Source organism: Tetrao urogallus, assembly GCF_951394365.1.
Source record: "Tetrao urogallus genome assembly, chromosome: 1".
In the NCBI taxonomy this organism is placed as follows: domain Eukaryota; kingdom Metazoa; phylum Chordata; class Aves; order Galliformes; family Phasianidae; genus Tetrao; species Tetrao urogallus.
Window position 1 is genome coordinate 131,504,037 of NC_136813.1, and position 19,237 is coordinate 131,523,273.

Here is a 19,237-nt window from a genome sequence, read left to right on the forward strand (position 1 = left end):
CAAACTGCATGACACTTTTCATATCTCTACACTGCTCCTCACTGCTGTGGGGTGGGAATTGATGCTATGTTATAACCCTAGAGGGTGTCTAGAGGGTATTTGAATTACAAGGAGAAAAAAAAAAAAAAAAGTGATATTTCCTTGAAACACATATCTTTCCAGTGCATATTTTCCAGTAACAACAAAGTCTTACTGTATTCTTATTGCATTAAATTGAACATCCCAGTCAGCTCACTCATCTTTCTAGTGTGACAGCAATATGGATTTTTTGTTTCTTCCAGATAGGAACATTGAAAAGGTTTTATAAAAGTCCATGTTAGATCTTAAAATAGCTTCTAGTGAAACTTGTTCTCCATTTCTCTTTAAAAATTATTTTTGCTTTCTTCTGCCTTTTCTCTTTACTGCCTTATTCTCAAAGTCCCCATCATTTTGTTTTTGTTGTTACCTTGCTATTATGGACACTGTGTGTCCAGTCCACTTCTCATGATGTTTTCCACTAACAATGAAAAATACAGGAGATAATGCTCAGTCCAGTGACTGGGTGGCAATTGAGATAGAAACTTTTATGAGCAGCATAAAATACTCGAGGAATATTTAAAATTACTTCTGAGAATATGATAACTCTCCTAACTGAGTTTCAACATTTCTTGTTTAAACCCCAAACGTTGTGATGGTGGTTATTGTTTTAAATTATCTTATCTAAAGCCATGAGCTCCTGCATATCAGCTTTGTGAAGGTTTACTTGCTGCCTTGATTACACACTACTTGACCTAAGTGAAACAGAAGGCCTTTCTTAACTGGGAAGACTGAGGAGTTAATCAGCATTTTTGTTGTTGTTGTTTTTGTTTATTTTAATTATTTTGTTTAATTTTAATTTTGTTTTAGATTTTTTTTTTGTTATTGTTAAAATAAAATCTGTTAAACTTGCAAATAAGGTGTGATAAGTGGTTAATCCAGTTTCATCTGGTTAACTTGGAACAGTAGGAAGTAATTTAAGCATGTTGGGAGTTCATTCATTTCTTAGTTAGATGAAGATGAAAATTTTATCTTAAACAACAGACAACACTTAAAGCCATTTTTATGTTTGTTTTCATGTATCATTGCTATTTTTACAGTGTGTCTTAATTTTGGTTTTTTTAAATTCTTATAATTTCTTAACATTTGTACAAGTACATAGATGCAAGAAAATATTCAGATAACAGAATTAATATCGTTTATAAGCTCTCCTTCTGCAAGTCAGATTGATGGTTTGCTGATGGCACGCTGCAAACCAGTGTTCAAATCAATGTCTGGAGTGCCCTCTTTTGAAAGCTGATGATCTAGTTTGTAGTCTTCTGTCACAAGGAGTAGAGGGAGATAATGAAAAAAAGTCAGTGTGATGAAGTATAAAACTATATTTAGTTATTTACTTATTAAATGGTACATTATAGTTACATTTTTTTGCCTCCTCCTATAAAGTACTTCATGAACCATAGACACCTTCCTCTTTAGGTTCTTCTTCTGTACCTGTGGTGCTCGTTGCGTCTGTTGTTGTGTGTTTTTTAACATATTTTGGTTTTGTGTGTGTGGTGGGTTTTGATTGTTTTTTGCTTTGCACAAGATGCTGCTCTTCCAGTTGTCTGACACTTTCTGTAAGACCTGCATAATTATCCTTAATTTGCTAATTAATACTCGTCGTGCCTTAGATGGGCTGGTTAACTCTCTAATTATAAATAGCAGTGAGTGGTGGCTTTAATGCTGGCCTATTTATTTACACTCCTTTGTTACAACAGGGATTTTAAGCCTTTGCAGCTTTTGTATCTGTAAAGCTGTAAAGTATCTGTTCTATTTTCTTTCAGTATGACTAATCATAAATCATAGCCCAGGCCTGGGTGAAATGAATGGAAATAGGTTACCGTGCCTGAATAAGAACCTGTTTGCAACCAGGTTCTCTATTAGTGTGTCAATAAAAAGAGCCAGATCTGTGAGCAGGATCTCTCTGAAGGTTATTCATTCAGTTCTTCCTCTTGAGCTCCATATTTCTCCCCTTCCTCCGAATAAAAGATCCTTATCTTAACTGTATAGTTAGAGTGTTTCCTTAACAGTAAATCACTGTAAAATGTCATAGCAACAAAAGGAAAATTGAAGGGGCACTTTTTTATCTTGTTAGTTTTCCCAGCAGAAAACTTCTCTTCTAGTTAACTGTGCTTCTTCTGAAGACTAGTTTTACATTAACATACACTGTCTTCTGTGTTGACTGATGATTTTGTCTCTGAATTTTCTGAATAAATGTGTCTTGCCTATCCTGCTGAGAAGACTAGTCATGATAAATTTAGCATAATCCTACCGAAGGATAGAGGGAAAATGCTAAATTGAAGAAAGTGTGTATAAAAACAAATGCAGTGAAAAAGCAGTGTTGGTTGAACTCTTCTGCTGCCCTTTTCTTAGAGCATGAACGCATTTGTAAATCTCTCCTCGGTAGTGCTATGTCCTGTCACACAGTGTTGTCTCCTTCCTGGCCAGAATGATAATCATTCATCTTTATTGAAATGCTCCCGCTCCACTTTCCCTATTATGAAGGAGCCAAAGAGAAGACCAGAAAGTAGCAGTATTTTCAAAATGATTGTGCTGTGGATGTTGAGCTTAGCATATTTTCTTCTAGTTCTGACACTCAGGCGTATCAGAGTACCTATTCTCTTCTCAACAACCATCAGCTTCTCACCACTCCACCCATCATTAACAAGGGGTGCCTTAAAAGGCAGACTAGTGGTGAAAGTAGACCAAGTCTTTTGGCTTGAAACTGCATCACTTTGAAGTCTTTGTGTGATTTTTGCCATTGTCTTTTTGAATGTGCTTTGGATACTCAAATCCCCTTAATAGAAAATGGAAAACGGGATACTGTGAAGCTGCTGCCTGCCCAGAGAGGTGTGGTTTGTCTGTGAGAAATTCTGATAGCAGTGTGCAGAGGATGGAAAATGCACACTGATCTTTTCTGAAGTGAAGCCTACTTACATGCGTATGCATCTTGATGTTTATCTTGACACAAGATGCTGAACAGAGTGCAAAAGGCATGTTTGCTCTTGGTTGTTATCTGAAACAAGTCCTGAGGCAGAGAGCAGTGTCAACATTTCATTTGAGTATGTCTGTGACTGCCATTTGTAAAATCTGTGGTTGGAGAACAGGGTAGAGAGAAAGAAAGTAAATGCAAGACAACACAGGAATATAAAAATATAAGAAATAGCCAAAGAAATGACCTCTGTGAGGAGAAGCAAGTGAGTTAAAAATACGAATGGTTCAAAATTTAGCGTGGGGGGTAGTATGGAAAGTGCAAAAGGGTGAAGCGGGTGAGTTCAAGAGGAAAACAGGTAAAATATAAGAAATTAAAAGCAAGTGAGAACAGCTGTGCTGAGTGCTGTGGAATAGCAACGCTAGGCATTTTTATTCAAGTTGCCGTGAGTTACAGGGTAGCGTGGACTCATCTGTCCTTTGTGGAGGTTGGTTTTTTTGTTCCATAATTCTTTAGGAGGGAAAGTGTGGAGAGACTGTCCTTTTCTGACATTGATACAGTGTGAGATCTGCTGCAGCTAGGGGTTACCTTGTAATGTCCACTTGTTTTTGTTTAGGCTGGAGTTACAGTTTGTGCTTATTATCTGGCTGAGGAAGAATTCTGTTTTTTTGAGGGCCTGCAATAACAATGACTTGTTACTAATAACATTTTCTTACTTGGTAGATAATTACTCTTTCAGCCATTCTCGGCTTTCCTCTTCCTTCCCATGCATCCTCCTCTCCTTAACCCTCCCTGCTCTTTGCATCGTTTCTAAAAACCCTGCACCTTTGAACTGCTTCTTTTTTTTCCCCATTTGATGTTGTGATCCATTGCTAGGTAGGACTGATTGATTGAGGATGAGTGGAAAAGAGCACCAGCGTCTCCTATATCTCATTTTTTTTTTGTAATTAAATAGTTCTGCCCTTCTAGAAAAGGTGCTTTTAAAATAAATTGAGCAATTTTCTTACCTTCCAACTCCTCTCTGGAAATTTAATGGCAGAACGTGTGAGTCGCCTATGTGTCAGCTTGCTCTTGCACACAAATTCTATTGCCTTCACTAGGATGCTGTGCTGTAAGGTGGAGAAGGCAAGGAGTATTTTAGTATTTGTGCATATTTCTTATGAATATTTATGAAATCATCTCCTATAGCAGTGCAGTACTGCCTATACCTGGCAACAGACCACCTGTAACTCTTAACTGAAGAACTAAAGTACATCGTTGTCCGAAATGATTTATCAGTTACAAAAGCCGGACCTTTTGTCATTTGTGTTCCTGCTTACTAACAATATACATGAATCCTGCCAAGAGTAAAGCTTATGGTGGCAGTAAAGTTCTGGGTGGATTCTTTTCCTTCAGTCGCAGAAAAGTATTTAGTATTCTTTTGTTTTTGTTTTGTATGAAGGAATTTCCTATTTTCTTATGACATTGATTTTTATATCATTATAGTATACTTTTATATAAATATTGTAACATGTAACTCTGTATCTTGTTATTTTTATCGGTTTCATGGTTACTCCTTTCTTTTTACATTCTTCTTTAGTTTTCTTGTTTCAAAATATTTACAGTTCAGAGCAGGCCTTATTTTCTTTTCAAGAGTCTGAGAAAGGCACGACCATGCTTGGATATACTAACAAGTAAACTCTTGATACTTCAGGTCAACTTAAAGAGGATTTCTACAGTTAATTACGAAGGATGTTTATCTTAAAGTTTGCAGCATTGGCATATGTTACTGTGAACTGCTGGGCTGAGGTGAAAGGGAAGAATAAGGAGGAAGCAGAGTTTATTAATAAACTCCTGGATGACGAAAGCTTAGCGGTGTGTGCTAGTTGAACTTCTGCTGTGGGACTGTGGGGTTGTAAGAGTTGAAAGACAATTTGGGATGAAAAACACAGCAAAGAAAGCCATGCAAGTGCACAGTAAGCAAATCACTGTGCATTCTGTTATGCTTTTATGGTTTTGTCTTCTGTCTCAGTAAAACACATAATAAAACTTTGGTGTGTTTTCCTAACAGAAATATTTAGGCTGAAGGAGATAAAATAGCCTGGTAACTTTAATTAGTTCTCAATACTGCTGATTTCCTAAAATAAGGTCTGTAAAGAGTTAAGTTTTATTCATTCAGAAGCTTTCCTGAACAAAATTATGGGAAATAAAGACTGAGGTATTGTACTGCCAGAGTAGTAGCCTTGACATTTCATAAGTGTTTAATTTCTTTTACTGGGATATGGGAAATATCGTTGGCTTTACACAAATCAAAAAGCATGTGTCATTTTGTTTGCAAATCAGCTGAAATTCCATAAAGCTTTTGTGCTTAGTTAGCATACTTAGCACAACATTGTTATTTGTTTTTTGGTTTTTTTTTTTTTGTTTCTTGTTTTGTTTTTTTTGAGAAAGACACAATTTCTAACTTCAGTTTTTCAGTATCACTTGATCCCAGGTGCAGTTTTAAAGCTTTTATTCATCAGTGCTGAGTGGTGGTACACCTTACTGTTGACAAGTATTTAGTCGAGACGTGTTTTCTTCTAATGTGAAAAATCTGTTTTTCCAGTTCATTGTTGCTTTAAAGCTGGTAGTGTGTTATGCTAATTTCACAGGCTGAAACTTTGAGTTCTGTTATTACATTTCTTCTACTTATAAAGTTTCACTACTATCCTAAAGTGGAGTACAACTAGCAAACTTAGCGTGTTGCAGATTAAGAAAAATTAGTTTGTCAGAGGAACAAAGTCATTGTGAGTCTAAAAAAACTAGTGTTTTTTTTTTTTTCCAGATGTCACTTTAAGATGAGTAGTTGCAAAATTTGTGGTTTGAAAAATCACAGCTTATAAAGTGGTCTAGAGTATGTAGTAAGAGTTATCTTAATAAAAGTATATGTGGAAAGTATGTGAAATTGGAGATACTGAAAAGAAACGGATATAATTTGTGTAAGATTTAGGACTTGATCACTCTTAGGAAGGTAATCCAAGTGTAAATTGTTGAACAGTGTATTAAAGTTGAAAATTTTTTGCAGATGATAAGAATTAATAGCCAGTATGTAGTATTAAAGAGTTTAGTGGCAGCATGACTTAAACAACAGCAATCCAAAGAGCTCTGGCCTTTGTATTTTCTGAAATGGAACAAGGAGTGCACAATGACTTGGAACATCCTGCTGAAAAAATCAGTATTTATATTCTTTTAAATCATGGGACAAATCCAAGATGCTTCCAAAATGTTATAATTGCTAATAAAGTGGACAGCACTCAGCATGGAGAGTGTTTTATTCTAAACAGCTAGTAAGTAATGCATTCTATGAACAGTAGCTTGGATCAGCCAAGCACACCATCATGTTGGTTATGTGATACGTTCTTGTTAACTCACAGGAGAAATTAAAGCAAGCTGTCAACAAAAATGTTTTACAAAAAGCAATCAGAAGTTTAAAGGTAGGGGTGAAGGGGGAGGAGAGGGATTCTAAGCTAAAGAGCAAAGTATATGCTTACTACAGAGGAAGTACCACACTTCCCCGTGACAACATTTGGCACTCCATCAGTATGGCTCAGTTCTGGCTACCTTTCCTATCTGCATCTCTATCTGCATCTGCAAGTAGAGGATGTCAGGTGAGAACGATACAGAAATGATTCTGTGCTGAGTGCAGAAGACCAAAGAAGCTTCCTAAGTCTCTTGAAATCACAGAAATCTTTGAGCTGGGAACAGAATTTGATTTGGATTTGTATTTCTGCATGAAAGAGGAAAGCAGCAGAGCACATAGGTACAAAATATAGTATGCATTATAGGTCAGTTGGCTGCTGATTCTTTGTAATCCAAAAAGAAAACTGTTATAGTAAGGCAGTAGGCTGACAGTGTTTCAGAACATAAGCTGATTGTAAAATGGCTTTAGTACAACAAAGCAGGTTGTGCTCACATTTGGAAATGGAGTGTCTTTCGGATACATGCTTTATCTGACATACTTTAGACTGTTTTGCAGAGTTAAAATTCTATTCATGACTCTGAATTATGTCCTCCCGAGGGACCTTGATAAACTCTGAAGGTGGGCCTATGTGAACCTAATGAGGTTTAACAAAGCCAAGTGCAAGATTTTGCACTTGGGTTGAGGTAATCCCAGATGTGTATACAGTCTGGGAGAAGAACTCCTTGAGAGGAGCCTTGCTGAGAAGGACTTAGAGGTTCTGGTAGATGAGAAACTTAACATGAGCCAGCAATGTGTGCTTGCAGCCCAGAGAGCTAGCAGTATCCTGGGTTCCATCAGAAGAGGAGGGAGGCCAGCAGGGAGAGTGAGGGGATTGTATCTCTATTCTGCATTAATGAGGACCCAGCTGGAGTAGTGCATCTAAGTCCAGGGTTCCCAACTCAGGAAAGATTTGGAGCTTTTGGAGAGGACCCTGAGTAGAGCTATGAAGGTGGTGCGAGGGCTAGCATATCTCTCCTATGAAGACATGCTGAAGGAACTGGGCTTGTTCAGCCTAGAGAAGAGAAGACTGTGGAGAAAGCTCATTGTGGCCTTCCAGTATTTAAAGGGACTTTTTAAAAATTAGGGAAATCAACTTTTACATGGGTAGAAAGTCATAGGACAAGGGGAAATGGTTTAAAACTAAAGAAAGGGAGATTTAGATTAGATGTCAGGTGGAAGGCTTTTTTTACTGAGAGAATGGTGAGGTGCTGGAACAGACTGCCCAGAGAGGTTGTGGATGTCCCATCCCTGGAGGTTTTTAAGGCCAGGTTGGACTGGGCCCTAAGCAATCTGATCTAGTATTTGATCTAGCTGTTGGCAGACCTGTTTGTGGCAGGAAGATTGGAACTTGATGATCCTTAAGGTTCCTTCTGACTCAAGCCATTCTGTGTTTGTATATGTATACAGACACGTACACACATATCTGAAAGTATATTTGCCCATTATGAATATAAATAATTACTTGTTAACTGTAATATGAAAATCACTTTCCTGAGTCAATTTTGACTTCAATGGGCATGACATTTAAGCAAGAAAGTGTTCCTCCAACTGTTCCATCATAGCTTTTTCAGAATTACGGTTACATGAGAGTTTTCTTTTGGCATGCTAACCTTTCAGGAAATTATGTGCTACTTAAGGAAAAAAAAAAAAGAAAGGAAAGGGTTTATTTCAGTCCCAGAATAGCTAACCAAGTTTCCTTCTATGTTAACAATTGTGTTTTGCTTTGATAATGCATCTTTCTAACAATCCATCTGATACATTTTATAGATGTAATAAGCATCAAAATATCATTTCAAAAGTTGTATTCAGATAAGTGAATTGTGGATGAAAGTCAAGCATGCTTGATTATTAAAGTTACCATTTGGAACATCTTGTTCACTTCTGAAGCAGATGTTGTTCTCTGTTTAGTCAGCCTTTTATTTGAAAAGTTATTCCTAGAGACTGCTGTAATGGCTTAATTTACCAAATTATTTGAAGAAAAAGTTATCAAATTACAACTGGGGGAGAAGTTCCGTAATAGGTCTTTAAGGCTTCAGTGCAATAAAAATAATAACAATTGAGTTTGTTGATGCAATTGGTTCCACATTTCAACCATAATTTTCTCATTAGGTTTGGATTACATCTGTATTAAACCTTCATCTCTTTAGAGACTTCAATTCATTTACTGCTGTTTCTTTTGCAGATCATTTCCCTCACTAAGTGACGATAAGAATGAATGGCCATATATCAAATACCCCTCCTGGTGGCTATGGAAGTTATTCTCCTCAAATCAAGTAAGTTTATGCCTTTGATTTTCCTTCTATGGACAGAAAAATAGTTTGTATTTTTTCCTTATGCTTTCATTTTGAGTGGAGCTATGATTATTAGAGCTCAATAGAATAACACAAATGCAGTTTCTCTAAAAGAGCATGCAGCTTCCAAACTGTGGGACCAAACTAATAGATATCATCTGACTGATTTTTGTATTAGTGGAACAGTAAAGCTATATTACTGGGTGATGTCATCTGGCACAGAAAAATAAATTGCTGTAGCCACAATATAATTATGACATGACACAGAGATGTCTTCATCTGACTGAGATGTTTAAGGCTAGCTGTGAGTGAAAGTATTCTTGTGCCTCAAGAAGGAGGCTGCCCTTTCCATCTGTGAGAAAATATCATTTCCCAGAAAACAGAACTGAGCAACCATTGCTTTCCTTGGAAGTGTTGCCTTTTCTGAGATAGGAGATGTTGCCTGTGTCAGAAGTGTGGCACTAGGCTCATTCACACCATTAATGAGAATTGCCCTAATCTAATGCAAAAGTTTGTACAAGACTCATTATTGTTGTTATGCTAGAAGAATGTTGGATTGTCTTTCCATTTGTTGTAGATAATGATATTCCTTTTGTTTCTTTTATGGAAAACACTTGAAACTGTTAAGAACAACACTTGTGTACATAAGCAAGAGGCAAAATGTTATCAAGTCTTTGGCATTATTCTTACTTGATAGTAATCAGTGTTACTTACATTATGGTAGCATTTAGATGTGTCACAGCCCCCACTGTGCGTGATGCTGTTAACAAGAAATAGCACAGGAGGGCTTCCAGCCCAAGCGAAGCATGCTTCCTTATGTTGCAGAACCAGTATCCAGTAGCATCTCCTTTGTTGCAAACATTGTAGGTACGTATAGCCCTACGCAGTGGGAAAGTTTTACTCTTTGTTTTTGTAGAAATTACATTCATACAGAAGTTAACCTGAAATTTTTCCTTCTAGTGGCTATGGCTCACCAACATTTGCTCAGGCAGAGAGGGAGCAGAATTCCAGAACAAGTGCAAAGGCTCTTTATGGTAAGGTGGCAGAAAGTTTCTGAGTTTCTATGTTAGAATTGTTATTTAAATGTTGATTGTGATGTCTTTGTATATATTTTATTTAGATATTTTATATATTTTATATATGTATGTATAAAAAAGGGAAATTGGGTGTGTAAATGTTTATAGATAAGTACATTGTTATATATCTATAAATTTCTATTGACAAAAATGAAATTACTAGAGGATTTTATTCTTATTGAAACTAATGTGGCTGGTTATGAAATATTTTCACCTCTTTCTTAGCAGAGAACTCCCACCTGCTAACTTTAAGGCAGCAACATTTAAGGCATTTGTCAGAAATCTAAGAGTGATAAGGAAAAGGTACTCAAGGACCTAGCTGTGCTATAGGTTTGATTCATGCTTTGTGTCTCCCTCTCCCTGCTCAAATTTATGCTCAGCTAGCAGAAGGGGAATTTACAACAGTATTACTATTGTTTGATACAAGGATTTCAAGGAGCTTAAATTTGGTGTAACAGATACGGAGTCCTACTAGACCTGCTATTTTTGACAGGTTTTGTAACTGTCAAATGTGCTGTTATTTAGAAATGCCTGAAGTCTGTACTTACCAACTGGGGATGCTAGTATTTTTCTGAGAATGGAAAAACAAAGTTTGTAGTGAAAGTGAAGTCCTATATTGTACCCCTCACATCTCAGGCAGCTTTTAGGAAAAAAAAATCACTCAGAGGATGGTGAGGCACTGGCACAGGCTGCCGAGAGGTTGTGGATGCCCCGTCCCTGGAGGCATTCATGGTCCGGCTGGATGGGGCAGCCTGAGCTACTGGGTGGGAACTCTGCACTCATCATGGGAACTGGATGATTTTTAAGATCCCTTCCAACCCAAGCCATTCCATGATTTACCTTGTTGAATTTAACACCTCTTCCCCAGGTTAAGAAACCAGAAAACTTGAAGAGCTGCATCTAGTAATTGCAGCATCCCTATTGGTAATTAGTCTTGCCTCCCTCCTGTTTTGAGTTAAATAATGGCCAGGAGGGACCTCATGAGGGTAGGGGAGTGATGGCAGGTTACTCTGTGGTTTCAGAGCATTACATTTCCCCTTGGAAGCCCCCTTACAAGCCTTGAGTTGGGCTTTGTTAGCTATTCACCTGTGAACACATAAGAACTTAATTGTATTGGTTGCAGTGTTGACTTTTAAACTGCTCTGAAATTCTTGTGGCTAAAACTTAAGGAGATTGGAAGTTTCTTGATTTGTATCCCTTGAGAAGAAGAGAGGTGAGAAAATACTGATGTGGTTAGAGGGAGAAAACACTGTGCTAGATGATATGAAAGTCCACTTCCAGAAAAATCAGCAGACAGAAGAAGAAACGGGTTGAAATGTTTGCCATTTAAGAACGATGTTGCATATGAATAGTTCTAAGTTTAGAAGTTTAGACTTTTTTTTTTTCAGTGACATGTTACAGAAGTAATTCACTTACATAATATTAAAGGCAGGAACTGCAAGAGAGCAAAATTCTGCAGTAAGGAATTTTTGACAGTGGTGTTTCTGCATCCTATATAGATTCACATGACAAACTGACTGCACGTGTTGACAGAAATAGTAGGTGGTAACAGAAACCAGCAAGGGACATCTCTAAAAGCTCTTAGTGGATTATTTATTTGAGACACTTTTCACTTTTCTCATTCATTTTATGTCATCCAAATAATTTTTCAAAAGTATATGTTTTGAATGGTGTGGCAACATGAAGTGTCCTTTAATCTTTGTGGGCCTTTATAGTGACACCTCTCTGGGCTTTTTCATGTCAAACATCATGGGATATTCGTATGTAGGTAGAAGATAGGGACAAGTGATTAAATTTGAAATATATAATGGTAAACGGCCTATTACTTCTAAAATATTTTAATGAATTTATGTATTAATTGAAAATATTACCATGTAACTACAGTGTGGTGGCTCCTGTAAGATGAATTGTTGATCTTGGTTCACTTCCACTGCTAGCAGAGAGATCACAAAATTGTGGTTTCAATTGCGAAGAACTGAATGAAGCAGAAGAATCAATTTTTCTGAATCTAAAGTAAAGATACATTGGCAGAGCCTGTAGAGAGGAGTTCACACATTTTACTCCTTTTTCTCTGTTTCATACATATAAAGAACAAGTCTGTCAGTATCACTAACTGTAAGAGCAGGAGAGAACAGAAAAAAACACCTAAAACCTTTCTCAAATTCAAGGCAGTTAATTATATTTAGCAATCATGTTACATTTCTCCTGCGTTCCGTGTGTCTTCAGGGTTTCTTCCCATATCACACTGAGGAATTTTTGTGCATGCTGTCCCAATGAGGTAGGAAGCAGCTAAGTGAAATGAGAATTGTTAATAACGGTTTAAAATGCATATTAGAAAATTTTAATAATTAATGCACAATTAATAGTTAATGCATGCATTTTTTTTATCCATGAGACTGAATGCCTGTAAATCAGACCGGAGGTCTCCTAGCTTTGTCTTTATTTTTTGCATGATGTATATGTTATATACAAATGGCACGTAAATACCTCAAGTGTATCTATTTAGTAGACTCACATACATATACATACAAATTTATATATATATATGCACTATATCTTTATAAATATATATTTATTTTATACAATTTATATTATACAAATTATATGTATGTATGCAATTATACAAATTTATACAAATTTTGTACAATTTTGGCATAGGAGTAATGTGGGCTGTGCTTTTTGTTCTGATAAAAAGTGGCTTTGTAATATTCGGAGCTAAATTTGTCCATAACCAAGTTTCTTTTCTGGAAGACTTCTGAACGTCATTTGTACTAGAGCACAGCACCTATCCATGGTTCCTGGGTTCCTAAGTCAATACTTGATCTTGAATACAATTTCTTCTAGTCACTGTGAAGATCTTAAAACATCTCCCAATCTATCTCTCTATGTAGATACACATATACAGCGTGACACGAAGTTGAAGTGTTGAGTACCAGTGCTTGCTTTAGTAAGATCATTCATGATCATTTAGTCCTTTGGTCTTCAGGCAGAAGGCTGACCACACTGCTGGTGGGAAAGGTGGCTGGAATTTTATTTGTGTTACAGGCAGTTCAGCTGAAAACTGGAGTCTTTGATATCTCTGAAGCGGTTATCTGATAGCAAAAACTTGATTCCAATTGCCTTTTCTTGTGTCAAATAATTTCTTTCATCCATTTCCTGCCTGAAATGAAATGTTTTTGTATTTGCATGATAAATGTTCCCCTGAATTTGGAGCAAAGATGCCCTTTACGCATTCTTATAGTTTTATTTCATTATTTAACTCCTCATCTCTCCATCTGAAGTGAATTTTGGCTCATACTCTCATCTGTTTTTCTAGCATTAGCTTCTCCATCTGTCTTCTGCCGCTCTGCTTGCATGGAGATGGGCAGCATTAGCCAGAGCCAGTAGCCAGAGCTGCACTGGGGGTTTGCCAGTGAGTGACACATTGCAGAGCAGCCCTGTTCTGCAGCAGTCATAAGATAGTAGTTTTCTCCAAATTGGAAGATGTTACAATAGCAACCCATCAGGAAGGGTCGGGTGTTTTATATATTGTGTTTGTATTCTCATGGCTGTGATTAGGTGCTAGCAGTAAAATTGCATGTCTGTATTTGTACTGCTCAAATACCTCATTCAGAGCAAGAAATGCAGTGTAATAGAGTCTGTTAAAATAAACTATTTGTGTAACATTCTTGTGTTATTTGATACTCAGTTGAATTAAAATGACAACTGACTTCTAAACGCTGCACATCCTCTGATAGTTATTTCCCTGTAGTCATCAGGGAGAAGACTGACATCAAGAATCTCTGAAAGCAATAGCCTTTACTCCTCTAATAATAACATTTGTACTTAAAAAGTTTTGACCTTTCTCCTTGGATGTGTTAGATCACATCTCCTGTACTTTGCTCTGAGTCTCAAGTTTTTCCAGCTGCTGTAATTCCTAAAGGGGTATCAGCAATCATTCTAATGAACAGACAGTAATAAAATAAGCATTGTGTTTTTCTCCTTCTCAATGCATGGTAATAATCTAAACTGTCACTTCAGAATTCAGAAGACAGCTCATGAGACACTTAATCCATCTGTATGTAGATTGCCATCTAATTTCAGAGCTTTGTCTCTTTGTATGCGATATAGACATTTTCCAATTTCCTTATGGAAGGGGAAGATGGAATCGACCATTATTCTTCTTTGCACTATCATGGCTGGAGTGCTGATAACATTTATTACATCTGGCCTATGCAATTATTTGTGAGATACCAGTGGAGGTCTAGGCACTGGAATTCTTCCTTTCAATTTCAGCCTCCGGGAACTGAAAATTTGTTTGTATCTAAACGTAGCATAGCCCTAGCTGGTGCCAGCTGTGATTCGGGTCATCCATGAAGACTCAGCCTCAGACCTTTTATGTTTGGTAAGGTTTTTCCTCACTTAGATAAAGAATCAGATTCATCTTAGAATCATAGAGTATCTTAAGTTGAAAGGGACCCACAGGGGGCCGACTCCTGGCTCTGCACAGCACCATCCAAAGTTCAAACCTTATGTCTGTGAGTGTTGTCCAAACAGTCTTTGAACTCTGGCAGCTTGGGCCCGTGCCCACTGCCCTGAGGAGCCTGTTCCACGCTCACCGCCCTCTCAGGGAAGAACCTTTTTCTAACATCTTGTTGTAATTCATTTACCTGTGTGGTCTGAACAGTGGAACAGAGTCAGAGTCAGTACAGTTTATTAGACAACTTTCTAATTTTTCATTTAGCTGCAGCCTCTTCCAATGGGAAAATGGGTAAGAGAGGACTCAGCTATGTCAGGTTGTGTTCATAGCTCTGCCTCACGTGATGTTGGGCAGTGCGGTGGTTTTATCTGAAACTGTGGAACAGTTACTTTTCCAAACAATGTAGTGTTCTCTCACAGAAATAACTGAGGAAAGTCCAGAGTTTTTTAGTTTTTAGTGAGGGCAGTGGACATATCTAGTGTATTTTTGGCTTGGCTAAAAGCCTTTGGTTGAGAGTTTGAGGTGGTTTTTTTCTATCGTTTTCTGGTGTTTCTGTGTCTGCTTCCAAGTTTAGTATAAAGTCAGCATCTTCTCACATCTTTTTAAAACCAGATATGTTATCCATTCCTGATGAGTGGTAAATTCAATAAGTTCACAAAGGCATGAGGAGCAGTAGCAATGCTCCACATCAGAAAGAAGCTAAGTATTAGTTTCTGTGGATCGATGAATGCCTTTGAAAAGTTTGATAGCTGGTAGATCTTGCAGTCAGAGTCATGAGTGAATAGCTGTTCTGCTTTTAAGTTTATTGCACTTGCTTTGAGAGGAATTTTATTCTGCCCAAATTCCTCTGGGTTGCATTTGAGGTAGACTGTGATTAAGAATTTAACTTCGGTGACTTCTGCTGTGTTTTTTTATCTGTAGATCTTTTTATATTTCCTTCTATATTTTCCTGTATCAGAGGGAAAAATATATTAGATAAATTGTGTGTAGCACATCAGCTGGGTTTGAATTAACTGGTATGAAGGCTGCACTGCATTTTATGTATTGGATGTAAGATCTGCAATAAAGAGAATAAACAGAAAAAGGAGATAGCTGTGATTGCTTTATTCATCACATCTTGAAGCCTCTGTTGTAGAATCTTACTTCTTGTTCAATAACTCTTTTCATGGGTGAGAAGACGTCTGAGAGGCTAAAATTGATCTGGAGGATTAGGAGACTGAAACAGAACACAGAAAACATTTTTTTCCAATGTAAGGGCTTGACCCAGGCCAGCAACTGAGGGCCTTCCCTGAGTGAGTTGCCTGGCTGCTACCCCTCCCCCCCCCGACAGCCTATTAGGGTAGAGAATAGAAAGAGCAACAGCAAAAAAAAACAACTCCTGGACTGAAATAAAGCCAGTTTAATAAGTGAAGGAAAGAGAGGGAGGGAATAGCACTAGAAAGAAATAAACGAAAGAAAACAAAACAAACAATGCAGGCATTTTGCTTTGCTCACCACCTCCCACCCTCCTGCAAACAGATCAGTGCTCCGGACAGCAGTTACTTTGGAAATAACACCACTCAGTTGTATTGCTGAGCATGGCTTTATTGTTCTACATGCAGTGGGACTCTGGTCAGTTTGAGCCAGCTGGCCTTACCATGTACCCTTGCTAACTCTCTAACCTCCCAGCAACTTATCTGGGGGACAGGCAGAGAAACAGTGATAGTCTCAATGGTGTGCAAATGCTGCTCAGCAATAGCTAAAACATTACCAGTGCTGCTATAGTCACAAATCCCAAACACAGCCCCATGCAAACTGCTGTGAAAATAATTAATTCTGTCCTAGTCAGACAAGGTGCATTCAATAAGTCAGCAAATTCTGTTGCTCATTTTCCATAATAGATTGTGAATTATTATTAGCAGTTGAATATTGTGTAATAAGTCAAGGGAAGTTTTCAGGTATTCTGTAAAAGTGGTCAGAATAACAACAGTGATGTTTTTTGCTGGAAATCCAATGTGATGACACATCAGCAGAAGGGATGCAGCAGGGTTTATGCATCCTCCCGTCTAAGCGCAAGGTGAGAGTTTCCAGAGGATTGCAGTTTGTCTGTTTGATTTTTAATTTTTTCATTGGGTTGTGCTTATATTATCATGTGGAGACTTCATTCATTCATTCACATCCTTTATGACACTTTCTGCAGCACGACTTATGCCAGCCTGCCAGGAAAATTTGCTCTCTGGAAGTTTGGGCTATTAGCAGCTGGGCTGACTCTGTAAGGAGGAGATCCACTTTCTAAATATTAGGTTGAAAAACAAACATTGAGGAAAAACTCTTCCAGAAGCAACTGAAGAATTTTGCCTGATGCTGAGGTACTTATTAGAAAGATAGAAGGGCCTGTAGGATGACAAAGGATAAATCAGATCTCTAATGGGTTCTAATAAACATCCTGCCAGCATAAACATGTTTATAAAATAAATAAGTGAAATGGAATTACTGCTGAACACAATATGGACTGTCAGTTTTTGTGGTTACCATAATTTTATTTATTATCACAGACACTTACTGGCTTTTACTAATTGAAAATTGTGTTGAAGTTCTTGTTGCTGACCTGTTGTAATTAAAAATGAAGAACTTGAGGGGCTCTCTTTCGCTCTCAAATGTAGGCAACCACAGCTTTTATTATCACTCAGAAAGCTCTTTCTTATATAAACACTATTGTTCTCACTGTGACATGGTGTGCTGAAGAACTTACCATCTTATCTAGTGTGAATGCTGTGCTGTTCTGTGGAAGAGGATGTGCTTGTCAGTGTTGCTTCTGGATATCCTAAAGCAGGACAAAAATTCTGGGAAATGGGGCATGAACTTTCAAGAGTTGCTCTCTGCTTTTTCATTCCCTTGGAGTCTCCCCTTATGGAAGACTTTCCATGCTTAAAGCCACTCTGTTGTTGCTTGCAGGATTCATAAGCTTTGCAGTGGATGGAAGATTCCTTATCTTGGTTTCATTTCTTGTCATTAAAAAAAATTCTCTTTTTCACCTCAAAAAGATAATAATCAGAGTTGAATGTTGGATGTATTGTTAATTGAAACATGGCTTTCTTCTTATTATTTTTTTTTAGGCCTATTTTCCTTCCTACTGGACAGCATTTTATAGTCTGTAATGATTGTTAACTAGTCCCCTTGGAGATGCAAATAATTGTATGGAGTTAAACCAGATACTGTTTTTTAATTTCCTTGTTTTGTTAGGAACAGATGGACTTTACTTCTTCAGATCATCATCCAAACAAAAAAAGAAAGGTAGCAAGTCAGACAGTACTGCTGTTTTGTTGGGGTGTGCATGTGTGTGTGCCTACTGTCCTTAAAAGAATAAGAGTCAAACAAAATACCTAAATAACATGCTGCAAAAGCAGAAATATTAATCACGGTTGGAATCAGTGCAGGTTCCCTGTCGTGGAATTTTGAGGTAACAGGTGATAAAGTATCTGTTTTAAACTGTTCACATACCTAGTTAAAAAAATCTGATAATCAGTGGCATTCTTCAGTTAGGTGATTGCAGTGCAGACTTCTTGTGCTAAACCAAGCAAGCTAAGTAGCTGTTGTAGGGTAGCGGGATGGCTCTGATGCATGAGCTGTATCTACCATTGAGGAGGGGACTCTGGGCCAAGGAGGGGTTTTAGAAATTGGGAATTGGATTGTCTTTCATGAGACTGGCTGAGAACTGAAGAAATAAGGGATGTGATGATAAAGGGTAACAAAATACCCTTTTAAGTAAGTGAGGGCATCCCTTTCCTTGTCAATACCCAAGATTCCTCTATGAAGAAACCCTGGTCATAGGAGAGCTTTTTAAAGTATTGCATGCATGGTGTCCTCCCTGCAGATCTCTCTACATAGCAGATCATGTGTGGTCATTAGCAGTAGTTTTAATTTTGCAAAAAATAACTAATATCTCCTGTCAACAGAAGCATGCACTTTCGTTTTGCCCCTATATACTCCAATTGGATATGATGAAATGAACGTAACATCAGTTACACACATTTCCTTCCAAACACGATCAAACTGCCTATTCTATTTGAAGATCAGAACTCAAGGTATTGAGTGAACCATAGAGGAAAAAAATTAGGAAATACTTAATTTCCTTGAGTTTCTCTCAGTGACTTCCTTGTTTAGTCAATGCTCCGGTGTTTCAAATTGGACTATTTCATTGGTGATCAGGGAAAAAAAAAAAAGAGGAAAGCTTGTATGTGTTGTACTGAAAATTCAAAATAAAGTTGAAAAGTGGAGGGTGTGAGGTTTATTTGTTTTTTTTTGGTTGGTTGGTTTGTTGGTTGGTTTTTTTTTGTTGTTGTTGTTGTTTGTTTGTTTGTTTGTTTTTTGTTTTTTTGAAGTATTCACCTACATTCATTGGTTTTTAATGTGGGTGTGTGTTGTGTCCTCATCTTGCATATTCCCTTCCCTCCTCTCTGGGTTTGTTGTTAATCCATTGTGTGGAGTAAGAGGCAAACGGTTTCTGATTTTGCAGCATCGTGTTTTGTTCAACTGAAAAATATTTCTGTTCTATTTAATGTTTATGTTGCTACAGCTTTTGGCTTCTTTTTTCCTTCTTTCTTTCTGTGAATATTTCTACATTACTGATTCAACAGACTGAATGTACTAGGAAGAAATAAATGTTGACACAGACTGAGTCTGCGACTGGCTTTATTTTTTGTGAGGGTTGGGTATGTCTGAAAACCTGCATTCATGCAAAGGCAACTCTGCAAGTTACCATGTTGCTACCAAGTGGAAAGCCAGTGATTTTTAAGTCAGGCTTCCCAATGAAGCATTTCCAGCCAGAACACTGCTTCCATCTGGTGCCACCAAGTCAAGATAGCTGGCTTTTAACATCAGTGTAAGTATGGTTCTTGCTGGAGTGTGTGAGCATGTAGCTTTTTTTTTTTCTTCTGAATACGGAAATAACCACAGCTCACCTTCTGC

At 37.5% G+C, this 19,237-nt stretch overlaps 1 protein-coding gene across 3 annotated transcripts in view; it reads left to right on the plus strand.

The window, feature by feature from the left end:
* Positions 1-8,675: 8,675 nt before the first annotated feature.
* The window catches only part of EPS8 (EGFR pathway substrate 8, signaling adaptor), a gene marked incomplete at both ends in the record, with an annotated part of 53,304 nt that continues 42,742 nt past the window's right edge, over positions 8,676-19,237 (plus strand). For 2 of the 3 annotated variants that reach the window (XM_079534887.1, XM_079534888.1), the window contains 2 exons: positions 8,676-8,737; positions 9,716-9,789. In XM_079534887.1, coding sequence (XP_079391013.1) covers positions 8,676-8,737; positions 9,716-9,789 — 136 coding nt within the window. Of the gene's footprint in view, positions 8,738-9,715; positions 9,790-19,237 lie in introns of those variants that run through there. The other variant, XM_079534889.1, reaches the window with a different exon arrangement.